Source organism: Bombus terrestris, chromosome 7 (assembly GCF_910591885.1).
Source record: "Bombus terrestris chromosome 7, iyBomTerr1.2, whole genome shotgun sequence".
Taxonomy (NCBI): domain Eukaryota; kingdom Metazoa; phylum Arthropoda; class Insecta; order Hymenoptera; family Apidae; genus Bombus; species Bombus terrestris.
Genome location: NC_063275.1, coordinates 23,192,865 through 23,212,116, shown reverse-complemented (window position 1 = coordinate 23,212,116; position 19,252 = coordinate 23,192,865). Strand labels below are relative to the sequence as shown.

The 19,252-nt window shown below is 36.0% G+C and overlaps 1 protein-coding gene across 2 annotated transcripts in view; it reads right to left on the bottom strand.

Annotated features, from left to right (window-relative positions):
* LOC100649139 (alpha-tubulin N-acetyltransferase) overlaps positions 1–19,252 on the bottom strand; it is a 27,395-nt gene extending 8,143 nt beyond the window's left edge. Inside the window, exons 1-3 of one of the 2 annotated variants that reach the window (XM_048407405.1) lie at positions 18,273–19,252; positions 7,609–7,758; positions 4,482–4,653 (exon numbers count right to left, since the gene is read on the bottom strand). In XM_048407405.1, coding sequence (XP_048263362.1) covers positions 4,482–4,653; positions 7,609–7,758; positions 18,273–18,376 — 426 coding nt within the window. In that variant the 5' untranslated portion in view covers positions 18,377–19,252. The remainder of the gene's footprint in view (positions 1–4,481; positions 4,654–7,608; positions 7,759–18,272) is intronic. The other variant, XM_003396876.4, reaches the window with a different exon arrangement.

Genomic DNA, 19,252 nt, shown 5'->3' with positions numbered 1-19,252 from the left:
ACCAACCTGCGAACACTTTCCCTCTCGTTCTGTCATTCCTCTGTTTTTATATATCCTTGCAACCTATGCAGGGTGAAAGATTACATAAATTTTTCAATTTCAACAAGAGAGAATCTAAATTGAAATTATAAGAAGACTTCTGAGATTACCTATATTGATCTACTATTCATTAATTGCTATTAATTCCATGATAAATTAATTTAAGCTATATATAATTAATTTAACGCTTAAATCAATTCGCGATGACACTAATAATTATCGCTATTGACTCCATTAATTAATTCTAATCTATATTTTCATACGGCAACGTGGACGAGAACTCAATTATCATCAATTATAGCTTTAATTGAATTCGTATGTATGATCGGTATCCGTTTACGTGTGCGTTTAATTAGTATATCGTATCATATACACGTTTAATGTCTATTCGGCGTAGAAAGAGCCGAAATATTTGATTTTCTTTGAAATAAGCTATCTGCCAGACTATCGCGATGGTATCGTCTCAGACGTCGGGAATGTCTGTTATCGAAGGTGGGAAGAGAACGGAAGTCTGGTAGTTGTAACTTGTAAGTATCCGAGCGTATCTTTAACCCTTTCTTTACGACGTACATAGCTGCGAGTACGACTGCTGTGTACGTATTATTGCACCAGCGATTTCGCCGCGAATATTCACTGTGCGTAGAAAAACAGTAACATCGGCGCTTGCAAATCGACGTTTAAAATCCTTCGAAACTTTTGTTACAATTCGTATAATTCTATTATCTTAGAATATGAACAAACACAATGCATATTAAGATATTAATATAATACAGGGACGTTCGTCATGTTCGAATTACACGCCAAAGAATCGATCAAGACCTATGCGAATGAAGTATCGGTATATACTTCCTACAGTTCAACGACTATTTTTCCTAAATAATAAGAAACAGTACAAGGCATTACACACGCGCTAAATGCGGATGGTCGTCTTACGTAATTAATATCGGATAAATTATTACTAGACTAGACTACGGGATTTTTATGCGTTCATGAAAGATTGGAAATTCTAAAAATACGCAAGATGCATACTGTACGTGATATAAAGTATGCAAAGCGTGATACTCGTTATATTTACTGGGCAAAATTTCTACGTACGTTCGGTTTTCCTACTGGCGTTCGTAAAAGTTTGTAAAATTTGCACAAGCATCCGCGGTCTAATCATTAGCCGAGCGCCGATGATCGACGGTAGCAGGCATGGTTCGTTACGTGGCGACTATAATCGACATTCGTATTCACAGGTTTTCCAACACGGATACCGACTATGGTTGGCGTTACGAGTGGCAGAGTTAAAGAACGAACAGCTTACACGAGTTCGTGTCCTGCGTACGAAATTGCTATCCACCCACACGTAGAGGATGTGAACCGTGTTGGACGGTGTAAACGAGACGTAATTACTTCCCGAGTAAAAGCAGAAAGGCGTCCCAGCGATCTTGATGCAGACCACTTCCATGGAAATCTTACGCAAAATCGTGCCGTTGCTCGTTAAGTCGAACGTTGCGAAACATCGTCGTTTCGCACATGCTCGTGGGCAAATTGAACAGAACGAAGGGGAAAGATCAGCACAAAAGAATCAGCAGCGGTGCACGAAACGGAATTTCCATCTCGCAATGCGAATTAACACCTTTCGCGCGAAGGAAAAATTTACGAAGGTTGCGTTAAGAGATTCTCTCCTTATTCTCTTCTTATTTTCCACTTTGACGATCTCTTTAGACAGCTACTCGCAAAGTCTAATTCGTTGCAGACGCCGTATGATTCCACGACTCTAAGACGGAAGAAGGATTTTTTAAGTAACAACGGTCTTGCACGAGATCAAAAGATTACGTCGTTGGACGCAATAAAATTTCAAAATAAACTTGATACGACGTCGGGTTAATACCTTCCGTATTTTTAAAGCAGGAGCAGCTTAAGACGATTACGTTAAAAAATTCTCCCCTTCTCTATCTCCATCGTTAACGATCTCTTTAGACGACCTATAGCTCTGAAATGGAGGAATAATTTTGTAAATAAAGTAGACACGTACGATGATCAACGCAATAAAATTTATGTAAGTCAGACGCTACGTAAATGAACACGTTGCGTGTCTCGAGAAGAGCAAACGTTTAGGATGGTTGCATTAAAACACGTAATTAGAGAAGAATGGAATTTCAGCTGTTCTTGCAACATTGATCTTTCGTTGCGTTTCCCTTGATCAACATATTCGTTGCTTGTATCTTGCGCTTGAATTGGCATTGGTATGGGCTTTGCTTTTACCTACATCTTGATAAATGTGACGGTGTTAATTTAGATGCGGAATATCGATAAAAAGCGAAGGGGATTTGGAAAGAAAAGTTGTATAATAAATTCACGTGCAACGTGTTAGATATTAATACAGCGAGGAGTCAATAGCATAGTAGGAGGAATTTACCAAATGAACATTTTATTTATAAAAGTCTGTTATTAATGCAGAACGTGTTAAGTAGCGAGTTTCTCTTTTTCTATTTGTAAAAAAATGCATACTCTTTGCGATCGAAATTTCGAACAGAGAAGGGGAAAAGTACGGTTCGTATGTCAACAGCAGGTTCTATAAAATGTCGTGAACCGAAGCTAATAAGCTTTAATTACGGAAAAGTACCGCGCACCGGTTGGCAATCTGGTATTAGTCGAGTACTGTGCACAGGAACAGGAGGCGAGTTCACAAGCCAACAGCACTTGCTGTGATTCTGACAGAAGTGCAGCGACCATAACAGAGAGGAGGAAAAAATCTGGTATACCAAACACGAACGCCAATTCTTCGTTCCATTCTACTCTTGTTGCCCACATAAATTCATTAACATTATCACAAATTCCATGTTGCATATGTTGCGAACGCTGTTTTGATAATAAGTAAACAAACGAGGTAACAAAAATGCTATATAAAATCTTGAATCTACATAATAATTATTAAATAGGTATAAATAAAGCGTGAAATTCTCTCTCTTTTTCATTTTCGCTATTTATCAGCGTTTTATAAGTTAGCTATTTATAATTTGAACAGCAAAAACCGAAAAATGTTTATTTCTCTGATGACAATAGTTGTCGACATATGCACCTAGGCTATAATTTTTATCATACATGCTATTCAATATATTAACTCAAGGTATTTAAATTATTTGTATCATTAATTATATCTTTGCTGTGTAAATAACATAAAATATAACGAATTTCTGTTTTTGATTGCTATTATTAAAATTACTATCTGACTTTCAAATTTGCATTCCACGCGAGCTTCTTGCCAGTTAAAAACATCCGTTCTAAAGTCGTTGATTCAATATATAATTTCATAATATTTCCATTCAAAGTATTAAATTAGTTTCGTCGTCGATTATATTTTTAGAATTATTTTTTTAGAAACGCTACCTGAGCTTCAACTTTCCATTCTACACGGGTCTCCTGTCGACTGTGACCACTGATTCAACGAGCGATTCTATAAATTTATGCAAATTTCCATTCAAAGTACCAAATTGTTTTAAAAGTGCAACAGACGCGTACAACGTGCAAAAATATGCAAAATACCGTACCCTTCGCGATATCTAATAGACGAGACAAATCTCTACGTTTCAATTTTCTAGTCCCGTTTCCATAGAAATAGGAATTTCACAAGTAATCCAAAGCGTCTCGAACAAATCTTTTTTTCCCTATCGACGTCGAATCTTCTCGCAGTTCCTTCGAAAATACCATACGAGCTTTCTTCGTATTCCAGCGGAGTCTTCTGCCAACTAAAGCCACTAATTTCATACGCAATTCCACAAACTGTAAACTATATCCTACAAACTATTATCTAGCGAATGAAACAGACTTTTGTGTCTAGATCGTAGCTTCTCACTTATGTTCGTACAAATATAAATTTCATAAACAATTCAAAGGATTTACGAACAAAACTCTTCTTATTTAATCGACGTAAAGCTTCGAGCATATCCGAAACTATTATCTAGCGAATGAAACAGATTTTGTGTCTAGATCGTAGCTTCTCACTTATGTTCGTACAAATATAAATTTCATAAACAATTCAAAGGGTTTACGAACAAAACTCTTCTTATTTAATCGACGTAAAGCTTCGAGCATATCCGAAACTATTATCTAGCGAATGAAATAGATTTTGTGTCTAGATCGTAGCTTCTCACTTGTGTTCGTACAAATATAAATTTCATAAACAATTCAAAGGGTTTACGAACAAAACTCTTTTTATTTAATCGACGTAAAGCTTCGAGCATATCCGCCTCCGCAGCTAATAATCTCACGGTTGATGCGACCTTAGACCTATGTGTAAATAAAGAAGAACTTTTTCACTACCAATATCGGATCCTTTCGCGTTTCCTTCGAGGAAGCTACCTGAGCTTTAAATTTCCATTGCGCGCGAGTCTTCCGCCAAACTAAAATCATTCATACGAAATGTCATTAATTTAACGATTGTATAATCCACTTACGGAGAGCATGTGCTGGTAGAGAATATTTCCAAGGCCCATGCGTTGCCGCGACTCGTGAACATAGAAATCCAAAACGCATCTTGGCTTCAGCTGATAATGAGCGCCAGTCTCGTCGAACATGAAGAGGTTCTTCGATCCGGTCTTCAACAATCCCACCACGCTGCCCAGTCCGCTGCAAAATCGAAGGAACGTTGTACGTAATATTACTCGATGATGATTCACGGCTGCGGTCCGTTCGAGGTTCGCGTTCCTAGACGTAGATAGAGCGAAGCAAAACACGGGGATCAGTGACTCGAGGAAGTTCGTAACGGAGCTAAGAATTGGACCATCGTATTCGTCACTGTGCTGTTTTCGGGGAGCTGCTCCCCGGCGAAATTGCTATTTACACCTTACGTCTGTTCGCTGTGCCGCAACTTTGTGCAGAGAAAATAAGTTCGAATTTAAAAATTACAGTTTATTTTCGAATAGACACGGTGATGTCTCTCGCTGTGGCGTATGTTAGACTGTTGCTTCAAATTGCAAATTATTATAAATTACAAATGAATTGTAGATAATAAGTATAATTAATAAATTAATTTTCTTAAACGGATATATTTATAGATAAGTGAATCGGAATTTATCTTTAAACTGAAATGACGATGTTTACTACTACTAAGTACATCGGATTCTTGCTTTGGATTACAGATAATTAGGAATTAAAACTGAATCCGTTTCTCCAAATATGTAGGTATTTTCATAAATGAACAGATTACAGTTTTCCCTCGAATAGAGTTGGCGAGTATTTTAGATTTTCGTCTGGAATGTTCCCTATAAGTTACAGACGAATTATACGTTATAAATATAATTGATAAATTCATTTCTATAAATTAAAAGTTACACAGACGCGTGCGAAACTAATGGTAGTTAACGATATCGACGGAGAAAAGCTCTCTACAGCTGTTCGAAAATTCTTGCACGCAATAATCATCGAGTGTTTCGCAACGATATAATACAAGGAACTATAATTTACGATTTCAAATTTTTTTCACATCAACGTAACGAGCACAGACTTTCTCACGCTACCTGGTTTCCTCGTCTATTAACGATATCCATGATCCACCATTGTTATAATGAATCGTGTAACCCAAGCCAGGTCGATCGTATCTCGGTTAAACTGGCTTCGTCATGAAGATGGGAATTTCATAGTACTTTCGGTATTTTCGGTAATTAATTGACGCTGTATATCGCGGTACGACAGCGTGAAAAGTAACTTAAAAGCTTCAGTTATTGTCTCTACGCCACAGTAGCAAGAAGAAGTTTTCTCCACGATTATGATAAGAAGAAACAGAATATGAAACGCTTTATACTGTATGCTGTATATACACTGCCGTATATACACTGTACGCTGTTCGCAAGTCGAGGATCGTTCGCAGTTTTCACTGTTATTCGACTACTTTCAATTTTACGTAGCATTATGCATAGGTAGTTTGTTTCGGTCTCGAATTCGAGTAAAAAATTGCATACAAAATGCTTTAAAACATGTAGATTATACGTTGTTGTAATAACGCCTCGAGATATACAAAAAAAAAACTGATATGAATAACATATGTGGCGATTATTCAGAAACTTTTACAATTTTTTAAATAGAATTTCGCATAAATCAAAGAGATTACAAAACAAAATGAACGAATCAATAACAAGTGGAGGCGTCGGTTGACGGGACAACCTTGGCAAATCCTCGCAAAACTACCAAAAAATTATTCCTAAATAATGTCGTACGTACGTTGAAAATTTGCCAAAATTCTATACAAAATAACAATGAGATTCAATGTAATATCTGATAAGAGTTTAACGAATTAATGAAAATGTTACTCCAAACACAAGGAAAAAATACACGCATATGACACATTACTACGCTATTGACAATCGTTTAACCAGTTAATTACGTTCGACGTGTATACTCATCGTGTAAAGTAAAAAATTACTATTTACTATAAAAACTCAAAGCTTTAGTATAATATAATATAAATGACATTTAGCGGTATGTTTACTTTCAGTAAAACCATTATGTGTTTTATAAAAAAAAGTGTTCGATTATTTAATTATTCTTCTTGGTATATCGATCATTGTCATATGTTTTTAATAAACATTACATCGGCTATTCCCAAACTGTTTTCTGTACATTGCTTTATTACTTTCTGGCAATTTTTCGGTATTTAACAACAACACCTTTCTTCAACGATGAATTATTAATCTTTTACCAAATAAAAATCTAATCCTTCCACTTCATTTTTCTTCACTCTCTTCGCTAAAATGTATAATACGAGCAATTACCCTGCGGTCGACGTGTATACTCGTCATCGCTTGATTTTACCTGCTCACCTCGCCAAGGATTTTTGAAAGTAAACTCTGCAGTTAACAGGTTAACTGGTTAACAGGAGCGAAGAGTCGAATTATCCTCGATTTAAGTACGAACAATAGCTTTTGAATGGCGATATACAGCGGTGGGATTCTGCGAGGATGGGGAAGCTGAATTCCTCTAGGGGAGGAGACACCAGACATATCGATCGGCCAACCATTTTGCACGCTACGAAACCCCTTATCCTGGTAAATACAGCTTCCTTTTCGTCCTCTGCTTCAGGTTCAGATTGCGCTTTCCAAGAGGGTCTTCGTCGTTCGTCCAAGTTTTTACGAAAGCAATCGGATCGAGTAGTTTTCGAAGTGGTATCTCTTCATCTGGCAGCGATGATTGCGCTTTCCTTTTTAGAAAATTCGGTTTTTTTTTTTTACTTACATTGACGATCTTTCGTCCTTTCGTTCAAACGCATCGTTGCGAGAAACTATCGGATTGGAAGAAACAAAGAAATTATGGTTGTCCATGGATGAGCGTTTAGCGAACAAACCAAACTTCGATAGAATTGTTGATGGCAGAGGATTGAAATTCCTCAACGTAATAGCAATAGGAATTTCAAAGTGAGCGAAGACTGCAGCTTTTAGAAATTTCGTCTTTTCCATTCGAGGGAAATACAAGCTGATATCGAGGAGCATTTAAAAGAACTGTAATTTTTATACTTTTAATCGATGAGATAAAATCGACTGAAAATAATAGACAGGAGAAACAGGGTTAAAGAAGGTTTAAAGAACTTACTTGTTAGCTTCATTGTCAACTAATAAATAAACAACATGGTCGGTATCTCGAAGTTTTACGGCGCTGGTTATTGACTTGTTCAGACCTTGGGCTCTGGCAGAAGCCTCGCCCATGTCGTCGAGAACTCTGCTTAACTGCCTCTGGCATTCGCTGAAAAAAGAAATAATTACATTTTTTTATTAATTTACGACATGAATTTATTTTCAAAAATCGATGTATGCGACCACTTCCGCTTAAGTCTCTTTTCCCCAAGATTTTACCCATCGGACCGTAACAACTACACCGTGGATTCCCGTGCATTTATAATATAATAACACGTAATTAATATTTTATGATATAACAATGTCTAAAAAAAACATAACAAAAATATACGTAAATAATATTTTATAATATTTAATATTTTAATATTTAAATATAATAATATAATATTATAATATTTAATATTTTATAATATTAAATAATATTTTATTAATATTTTATAATATAACGTCTAAAAAGGACATAACAAAAATATACGGAATATTCATTCTAGCAGAATCAGCCAATAGAATTTCGAATAATTGATGTTTCGAACGATCTGCACTGGAACGCGCTTTTGAAAATAAATAGATACACAAAAATATGTAAAATCTCCGTCAAAGTGCTGTCTCTCTAGTCGTTTTGATAGACAAAATTATCTGCATAGGAATCTGCAAACTAGTAACGATAAACTCGCACGTATGCGTAACGCTCGACAAGATAAACCGACTAAAGTATTTTCGAAGGAAAAGGGACAGTTTGTTGATAATTCGGCCTGGATTTATACACTATTTATATATTATTTTAATTATATTAATTTATATATTACATATTCACTTGCACGTTATCGTAAATTGGAAGGCGTGGTTTACAACTTAAATAGCACGAAACAACCGTTCTACTTTCTTCGCGGTTCTCTTCTCTTTCGTCTCTTTTCTCGCTTCATTTCGTTACGTCTGGTCAAAGAATTTCGTTCTTTTTCCTTTCGCTATATGATTCCAAGATTTAATTTACCAAGAGCTACGAATCGAACGATTTGAAGCGTATTAGAGAGTTCAAATGTAACTTAGATTTCAACTTTAACTCGGATTGTAATTTGGACATTGCCACGAAATTGGATAATATTAAATTTGATATTGGCGTACGATAAATTCTCGTTCTTATCGCGAATGATAAACGAACGTTGTTGTATTCGACGAGTTCCGATTCGTAGAATCGCAAAATTAGTTCATTCCAAGAAATGCATTAAGTCTGGCTTGCAGGAAATTGGATCGTTGCTAAGCACCAGAGATAATACAATTTCCATCTTTCATTCCACTTACGATTGACCTTTAGACTTGACCAGAGAAAGTAGATTATTTATCGATAAGAGACAATTTTGCAGTACACGTTGTTAGAAGATTCTCGATATTATCCTTTCTTTCCTTCTTTAAACAACGACGCTTACTCTATTAGCAAATAATAAATCGTATCCAAATTTTACGTCGACGATATCTCTTTCCTGGTATCGCGAAATATAATCAACGATATAAATTGTTTCGTATAAATCAGCCAACGTGGACAATTTTTCAAAACGTTTGAAATAAATCTAATTATTCTCACGTACTTCTCCAACCATGCTCGGTTCAATTTATTCGGCTCAACTTTAAAATAGATTAGTACGCGATTATTTTATTCAATTACAAATTACTATGGAAGATGGTAATACAATTAGCTTTACCAATTGGTAACTGCAGTTAAGTATTCGATCTGTTGTAATTGCCAATTTGATAGATTAAACGATTTAACCCTATTACCAACTTTCCTTCTCAAATTATCCGTCGATTTTTATTAGCTTTCGATGGCCGAGCGGTGAAAATATTATTAACGACTAAATGACAATATTACTAATGACTAAACTAATGTAATAAATCTGCGTGTTAAAGTAGCGAGCTACTTTTATCTCAACGATAATTCCATCCCACGCTTCACGTTCGTTACTTTATAAAGCATTTTTACGCGATTCGCGATCACGCGTATTGTTGGTTCGTTTGGCCAGGCGATTATAAAACACAGCAAGTCCATTCAACGTGTTTTCTTTGGTCCTTTTCACGGTAGCTCGTAAATCGATTACACAATGTGATTATACGTCGCCGCTCCGAAATTAGCGTCTGAGTCAGCAAGACTGGGCCGTGCGGTTTGTCTTCTGGTTCCGCGCGCCTGTCCAGGAAACTGAAAACGCGTGCAACCGATAGCACACGTTCCACCTGTCGATCGAAGTAAATAAAGGACACTTTAAAATGGTAACAGCATCTGTCCATGACACGGTCTTACTCGTACACCTTTAGCTTCTCCTCGTAGCACGCTTATTATAAACCGTTTCAAGTCGTGAAATTTATCGTTATACCGTATATTCACGTACCATAAGTTAATTCGTTATAAGATACGACCCAATTGCGGCACTGGCGTCGCGCCAATGTGATATTATTTTGCAATGCAAATGTAGATCGATTATCCTGACTGCGCTATGTAGAGACATTAAATACAACGACGATGGATGATTGCGAGAGGCACGTGATCGCTGCGATCAGCTGCGAGTCTGCCACGCGCCTCATAAGGACAACAGAAGCAACGACTTTGGACCAAATTAATTAAATTAAGCGTCGATGATCGATCGCGTTAGCCCGTACGAGGGCTTGCCAATACCAAACTTTTCGTCCGATAATTCCTTTCTTTCTAGCAGTCCTTCGATTTGTACGCTTCAACCTGTCTTCAGATTCGATTAAGAAAAACACGTTTAACGACGTAAGAAAATTAGTAACGCGAAAGCGTAAACGATTTTGTAATTTCAACCGTTTGAGTCGCAAGCAGCGTGATCGCGCTGTTTAGATTTTGTGTCGAAAAGTCTCGGTACGTTTGAACGCTACGGACGACTGACGGTATTTTGTATTTCATCGTTGTCTCCTCGATAATTTTTATTGAACTTGAAATATTTATAAACTAATAGTATATATAATAAAAAATAGATGTATTTTATAAAAATAACAAATATGACGAGCCTGTTTCTCTTCGCAACCGATTAAGAGGAGTGCTATCGCGCTGTTCGGGATTTTTCGACCCTATTTTTTCAAAGAGCCCCGAGATTCGAACGATTAAACATCGTCTCTTGCTTATCTTTTACCTTTGTGTGTTGGATTCTAGAGCCTAGAAGGTTGAACTATTCTCTCAAAATAATAAGCACCTTGTGGATGATCTCTTAGATCGTGTTGGTCACGCAAAGGATCAAAGGACCGAGAAGACGAATTTGTACACGTTGGTATAAATATAAAAAGACTTCTTAACTTCATTATCAACGAATTTTAATAATTATAATCTGTCCTTTTGTTTGTTCCTCTGCGGGCATACAAAGCCGCGATATTTTATTTCGCAATCGTTGAAATAGAAGCCTCTAGAACAAATATTCTCGAACGGATGTGCTCGAAAAGACATTAAAGTCGACACCACGCTGATGCTTGTGTATGCATATGAAGAGACAAAAAATCCATTAAAACATTTGGTATTCCAGCTGAGCGCTAGACCTGAAATATATTTTCCCATTATCACGTGGGAATCTCGCAAAGAACGCAAACAATCTCAACTGACCATGAATACTTATCTGCAAATCTGTTCGCGTGCTATTAAAAATCGTGTCTCGTTATGTAAAGTAGCGATGAGCAAATACAAAATTATTCTTCCCGTATTGTCTCGTAGTAAACGAGTGGCAAGAAACCCATTAAAATACGTTCTGACAGAAGAAACTAAATTCCGGCTATCGGAATAACGTTAAATCCAGAATGGTAATCTTGAAACACTTATCAGGAATGCTGAAATACGTAGTGGAGCGTATTAAGAATGTCGTTGAGGTTTTATCAGCAATATTTCATCGAGGCACGAGACCAGCTTGCATTAACTTTTACTCGGAATCTCGCCGAGGAACGTCATCGAGAACCAGTAAAACGTGAAGCATGCGAAGCAATTGGTTAAAAAGGAAAAAAGGAAGAAACATATAAAAGAGAAATAGGAGTAGCTGAACCATAAAGTTTCAACGCTACTTTCACAAGGAAAAAAGAGATCGTTTTCATGAATATGTATCGGATACGTGAATCATTTAATCGATAGGCGCCGTGAAATCGTGGAGCACTCGTTTTCTAAAATTATTATCGAGTGGCCAGAGAAAATTGCTTTCGACTATTAATTATGTACAGATGCCATTAACTTTGGAAAAAAATAGCGAGGAAAGTTTCCAGTCGAGTTTTGTAAACATAGAATCAACACGAGCGTGAAGATATTGCGGATTAAAAGTTTGGTTCGAGTCTGTTGCGTTTCTTCGGTCGTTTTCGCCAGTTCCATTCTTTTAACGTTGAAACATATTCCGAATTTCAGAGAAATATGAGCAAATTGTTATTATTATCCAGTAATTTCCTTGTTTCGTCTTTACTTCCTTAAAACGTTGGGGACCTTCTTCGATGCTAAAACAAGACCAAGATTGAGATATAAAAGTTCAAAGATCCTAGCAAAGTAAATATTAATAACGATCGTGTTAATAGAGAAAAATATTTGTATTCCTCTAAAGTCAAAGTATTTGAAACTGTATCTTTAGCACATTTACAAAATATTTGCCAATTCTTTAGTATGTTATTTTAATCTATTTTAGTATCAATATAGCTTGATCGTTAATGATATCGACCAAATACGTTTCTCAGGTAGGTCTCGATAATTTCCCTCCTGAAACGTTCGGCTACGATTACAAGTGCCTATTACTTTGCTGACACAACACACTTTGCTACTTTGCTCGAACAATACAGGCGAGATTTAAATTGGCACGATAAAGTGCCGTGCGATGACGAAGTGATTGCTAACCCCATAGCTTAACTACGTGGAACGGAATTGCGTGAGATTTATAGGGAGGAAATCATCGTTTAATCCTTCGTGCTTAATAATCCACTCTGTTTCATATTATATGTTATTTTCAATACGATGAATTTTATAGGAAACTTAGTTCTTCGATGAGAAAAGCAGAGAACACACCTGAAATATAAATTTCTATTAAATAATAAGAAGGAAAAATAATCCAAGAATATTGTAAGGAAACTTTTCTTATAGAAATAGGTTATTGCATGTGTATCATTATGTATATCCATACTCTGTAACTTTTACCTTGCGACTTACTCCGTTTTACTTTTCACGATCTACGGAACATGTATTTCATGTTATGTGGGTTAATGTTATGGGCGATCCTCGTTGGGCAAATATTACGTGTAAGTGTAAGTTCGACGAAGGATCAAGGTGATCGAGGAAGTCGATTCTGTCGTTCGTTCTCGTTCGATGAAAGGCGTGGATGTTACTCGCTTTCCTTGAGGATGTGGACCTAAGATAAAACTGATCGAGAATCTTGAGACTATTTGGTTCGTAGGTAGATTTCGAAATTTCCCACGCAGTATATCTTTGTTTGTTGATCGATATAAATATTGATATTGATATTCCTACAACTTTAATTGTATATATCGTAATTATTCAAAGTATTTAAGATTGGAGCCCGCTTTGGAATAATTGCCGGAGGTGTGGATATTAAATTTGACTTTAATTAAATACCAATATTGTGCGTATAAACAAATTTAATCTTTCAATTCTTTTGGTTTGAAATAGGAAAGAGATTCTTATATCGTTGTTATGTGGCGGTGACATGCGATTATAAAACAACGTTTCAAAAATACAGGAAATATCTACATATCGCTAGAGAAGATTTTGCAGCTTTAAGACATCGATTTCAGTAGCATGCACGAGAAATGGAAATAATTATAAACAATATTCTAGAGACTGTATCGTCACGCTAAATATCGTTGGCACCGTGTGCACGGAAAAGCTGGCTAAAGCCAACGGAGATCGGGACGTCAACAGCTCGGATTCGAGAAACTTGGCCCAACTCATCTAGGACACGAGACAACGTAGCTAAAGATATTCAAAAATCGAAAGTCCTCCTCTACGGAAGCCTAGATATCGGCAGATGCTACTGAAGCCATTCGTAGCACGAGTGGCCCAGCCTTAGTCACCTAGAACACCTTGACCTTGACCTGGGACATCCACTACTTTAGAAACCCTATTACAGTTATTCAGAAATTGAGGAGCTCATAAATATTTAGAAGGGGAATCTCTGGTTCTAAAGATTCACTTTAAATGAAATTCGACACACGAATAAATGTATATTTAGAATAGAGAATATATATTTATATTTAGAATAAATTTAGAATAGATTTATGACGCAATCGTCATAACTAGAAATAAATAATAATTATAGTCCCAAATAATCAGCTATGAAGCTACGTAATAAGTTTTATCAAAACCAGTTAGATCTGATGGCACGAGATTGGGATTAAGTTTGAATCAAGCTGAGCCTATCCCTGTTGGAGCATAACGAATTCGGCCAAAGGTATCAAGATCAGAGCCGATACTCGGAACAAAAGAATTCCTGTCTTATTTAGGACTTTAGGAGTTCTGATCAAATTTACTTGTTACAGTACAAAGATTGGCATCATGGAGATAACTACAACTTGGATAGATTTAGTCAGACCTATACAAAGTATGACAAGTCCCAACTGAGATATGTAGTAATTCGAGGTCTCAAATAGTTTTAGTAGGTCCCTCGAGTTGGATGGTTTCAAATAAAATTGAATAGCTCGTGCCTTAAATAACTCTAATCGTGTTTCTCGAATTCTAAAGTTCGAAAGAAGTTCAGGGTTCTTGCTGCATCGAATGTGTATACATATACTTTTAATAAAATCCTTCCAGCTCCAAGAAATACTAATCTAACTAACCAAATCAGGATTTCTCATATTCTGGATATCTTTGGTAGGAGCTATCGCAATACAGTCGACTCTGATCGGATCTCCAAAGTGCTGGGAGTCTCTGATATCGTTGCTCGCGTTCTAGATGACTGTGACAGAATATTTCGAGTTCTAGGTATACAGGTATATTAGGTAAATCTCTGAGCAGATTTTTTAATCTTTAAGTTAAGTTACTCTTTGAGCCTTAGTCGAAATCTCTTATATCCTAGGTCCAAGAAATCTCTTACATTGTACGTCCAAGTGGAAGCATTTTTATCGTTCTATCCCCAGATCGAAATCTCGTGTATTCTACGTCCAATCGAAGATCAATTGGCGTTTGTTAAAGTCAATGTCACGCGTGATATTTCTGGAGACCACAAGGTGTTCTAAGATGTTAACTTCAAGTCCCATGTTCGCAATACCATCTACTCTAGCGCACTATGGCAGTAATTTTCGTACGAGGAACATTAAAAAGTTAAGATCACGGTAATCTCGGTAATCACTGAACTCAGATCTGATAACTTTGCGATATCACGAATGAGCGGTGATTTAGCATGCAACTAGCATTCGGAGAAAACGGCGACATGTTTTATTTCAGTGGCACTATTTTCTTATATTCTTAGAATGCACGTGATATGGCGAGCAAATAGCATTAGGAAAATATCTTTTTATCGAGATTTCCATCACGATTGTGGAATCAGGGAACAGAGAGAATAACCATGGTGATATTTCATCATACACTTCCGTGAATGTTCCGACTCACCGTTCAAGAATGCAGGCTTGCAAACAGTATTCCAGCGTAAGAAATTCAGTTCTAATGTAACGTTAAACATTCTAACAGTGTGCAAATGCGTTTCGATCAAACGTGGTAATTCAATATTTAAACGTATTCTATGAACTTTAGAATATGTATTTTGAACAACTACTTTGAAATAATACACGCTGTCCATAGGTAAAAACGCCTGAAAGTAATTTTCATCGAAGTGGATAATATATAGCGGAAACAGAACTTAAAGGACCAGGTGTAATTTGTTTCCTAGCGCATTATTTTCAGCTGCTCGGCAACCCTGTTCCAAACGCCCACGATTCCAAACAATAAAACGAGTACGGACTCGTGGAGACAAAGCGAGTGAAACCAAAGTGTTTTCTGCGTTATATCAACTCTTTTGTGCAGATAGTTTCTTTGATGCACAGCAATCGAGCCAAGCTTTGTAAATATACTTTACGTTCGACGTGTATTAATTTAAGCCTCTATAATGTCCTATAACTTGAAACCTATATACGCCTATATGTTTATCTTCTTTTTCATTTCAATTTATTTGCTTAACAATTGCAAAATTCTTGTACTTTAATAACGTGCTATTACATTGGACCTAACTCTTCAGTGGCTAATAAATAAAGAAATCAACAGAATAAAAAGTAGAAATTTGATTGAAATCTTCGTTTGAATGAGAAGATAGAAAACATTTTTTATTATATTCATCATATTGGATGCTACATACATCGTACGTCCAAACATATTCATCGGAACGTTTATCTCAGAAACCAACATCACCCAAGCTAACGACGTGTACGATTCCTTTATGTACATCGTCTATAACGTGATTATCCTATAAGTTATCTCAACTGTTCCTTATGCAACGATTTCGTGCAGCTGAAAAGAGCAAGAAATCTAGAAAATTACATGTGTCGCCTATAACGTGATTACCGTACAAGTTTTCTCAAATATTCCTTATGCAATGGTTGCGTGCAAATGAAAAGAGCGAGAGATCTAACCGGTATTCGTCGACTTATTACGTGTGCACTAGTCGGTGGAATATTAGATGTGTTTATTGGTGAAGAAACTTTAGATTTGCAAATGTTAGATCCATTGGAAGCCAATAAAAGGCAGCTGGCCGGTTTCCTCGACCCAATACACGGTAAATGGCTCTTCCCTGCATAAATATGCGCCGATATTATGCATTTTGCTATGATCAAAGTAAAGTAATATGTAAAACGTGTGTGATTACCTTATCACTAGCGTAGTGAGTATTCTGTCACGTTGATTAGTACGACGAGATTCATAGGATAACGTAGAAAGATTCAGAAATTTTCAATGTAACTAAAACGAAAACAAAAAGAAGCAGGAAGAACTACAATGTTATTATAATAAATATATAAATGTAATCTACGTATATATAAAGGACAAACTATGTATGTATGTATGCATGCATGTTCCTCAAAGTGTTCTATAACACTCAACGTACTCGCATCGAATTTGGCGAGAATATTCTTTGACGCCATAGAAATAATACCTAAAATAATTCTTAAAGCTCATCTTTACTGAGCAATTTACTGTGTAGTAGTTTAATAATTTTCAATGATTTTAAGAGAGAATATGTGAAGAATCAATTTTCCTCGTACGATAGTGTGGCTGTTTTCTGGATGATCTTAAAATTTGTTGTCTATAATATTAACTTAAAAAAAGAAAACAGGAAGTAGATTTGAACAAGGATTTAAAGGGCGGGGGGGGGGGGGGGTATAAATATTAAAAAAAATAATTCTATGAAAATTTAACTCGTCAAAAGGAGATTGAAAATCCCTAAATTTCTAGGATTCAAAAGATTCACCCCTTCAAAAACCCGAACAACGACGGATACACGCAGCTAATATAATATAAACTATAATTGATCGAATTGCAACATAAATTGCTTTTGTTCTTATATTCATTAGTACATATGTAATATATTTGTAAAAACAGGACGATTTTGTATTACAACGTACAAACCAAAATATAATTATTATGTTATCATATTTTATTATATATATTATATTTTATTTAAAAACTGGATAAATATATATACAAAAATGTCATATTTTACTATGCGAATTTATAATAAAATACTATCTATAATAAAATACTATAATAAATCTATAATAAATCTATAATATCTATAATAAAATATATATAATAAATATCTATACCTATTTATAATAAAATACTATATCTACTACAATATTATTATCAATATGTGGTAATATTTTAATTCTTATGATTCTTTTGTTTATTATTGCAAATGTTTATATCATAAACATTCGCAAATCAAATGAAATGTTTTATCACGAAATTAAAATATCCGAGATTACAAAATTATTCGAACTGAATAATTTCATAGAAATAACGATAAAAGAATCGATTTCAAAAAAACAACAATCGTTACGTGTATCGAGTAACAACGATTTTTAGATGGAAATATCCTCGAAGAATTCGAACCACGCCAACGCGTGTGTTTGTTTCATTGACATTTACTTTCGCCATCGATTTACCAGTAATATCGGCCAATGTGACAGTGTCAATGTGCTCGACGGTGTCAAATATGAGTTTATCTACGTCGCACCAGGTTGGACTGATTATGTTCCAGGAAGTGATCGAGACGCGAAAAATTACTACAAATGATTATGCCCGGTGTCATCGACGTAAAGTGAAAGTACCGATCGTGTATGTTTCATATTACGATATAACCTTGAAGATGACGACCACGATAAATAACCTCTTACGGTATATCGATTTTTCTCACTGTTGCACACTTAACACTCTCCTTCGTTAATTATTTGGAAATATTTGTCATATAACCAATGTATAATCAGATATTTGTAGCTTATTTTCTTTCACATAACAAGCTACAGTGAAAATTTAATATTTCTTAAGATAAGATTTAACAAAATAGACGTATATTAAGAGATACAATGATTATAAATTGTAAACAAATAGAAAGATGTAAGTCATAAAATGGTAATAATAATAATAATAATAATAGAAACACTCACTTCAATTCACGGCGATCACCTCTGAAGTCCTCTGGAATGAGGGTATGCGTGACCTTGTTGATCTTTCTGGGCAAGAGTTTATTTACGTTGAACTTGAACTCCATCTCGACGGGTTTTTCACTGCGTTTCACTGCGATTTCCACGTCGCAAAATACGTTCAACGAACGGGTCCTTAACCTTTCGACGCTGCTGTCACTTTACCCGATCTACCACCTTCCAGTTTTTTTTCGAAACTGTCTCGAACGATTCTCCTGAATATGGCGGTCAATGGCATCCACCGAGCCAACTTCACTGCATCTTTTCCGGGGGAATTACGATATTATAACTTTGTGTTCATCAAAATTGTTCATGTTACGCCAACAGCTTTTCTCGATTACCGAACCGTTCGATCGTTTGTTATGTGTCACTCTCGTTGTGACACGACGTCTCTTGTTGTCACGTGGTTCTATTCTCTATAATGACTTCTATACTTGTTTCTTAATATTTCGGTGTTCTTAATGTCGTGTGTTTCTTGATGTTTTGTTTGAAATATTTAATGAAACTTGTTTATTACGCTTCTGACAACTCGAAAATGACCAGTTTCCTTGACACGATGACGAATACTTTACATCAGACCACAAACGTTTCCTCGAATCGATCAGTTCTACACGGACGTTAGACTTACTTCGCAATTCTTAACCAACTGATATCCATAGCTGCTGCGACGTCGCTTTTTCACTAACACGACTAATAATGAGTAAGTTGCAAGAGAAGTTAGGTGATATGCTGCGGTATCGTTGACGATGTGACAGCTAACCGCGTCGAAGAAACACATCGAAATGGCTGGACTCTTTTGGATAGTTGAATAACTTCGGCGAATTATCGTACGGCTAAGATATTCAATGGTGCAATTAAGAAGAGAAATTTAATAATCACACGGCGTTTCACCTGACGAATCGGTGGAAGTCTCACAGTTTACTGGCCAGCGGTACGTTCAATTT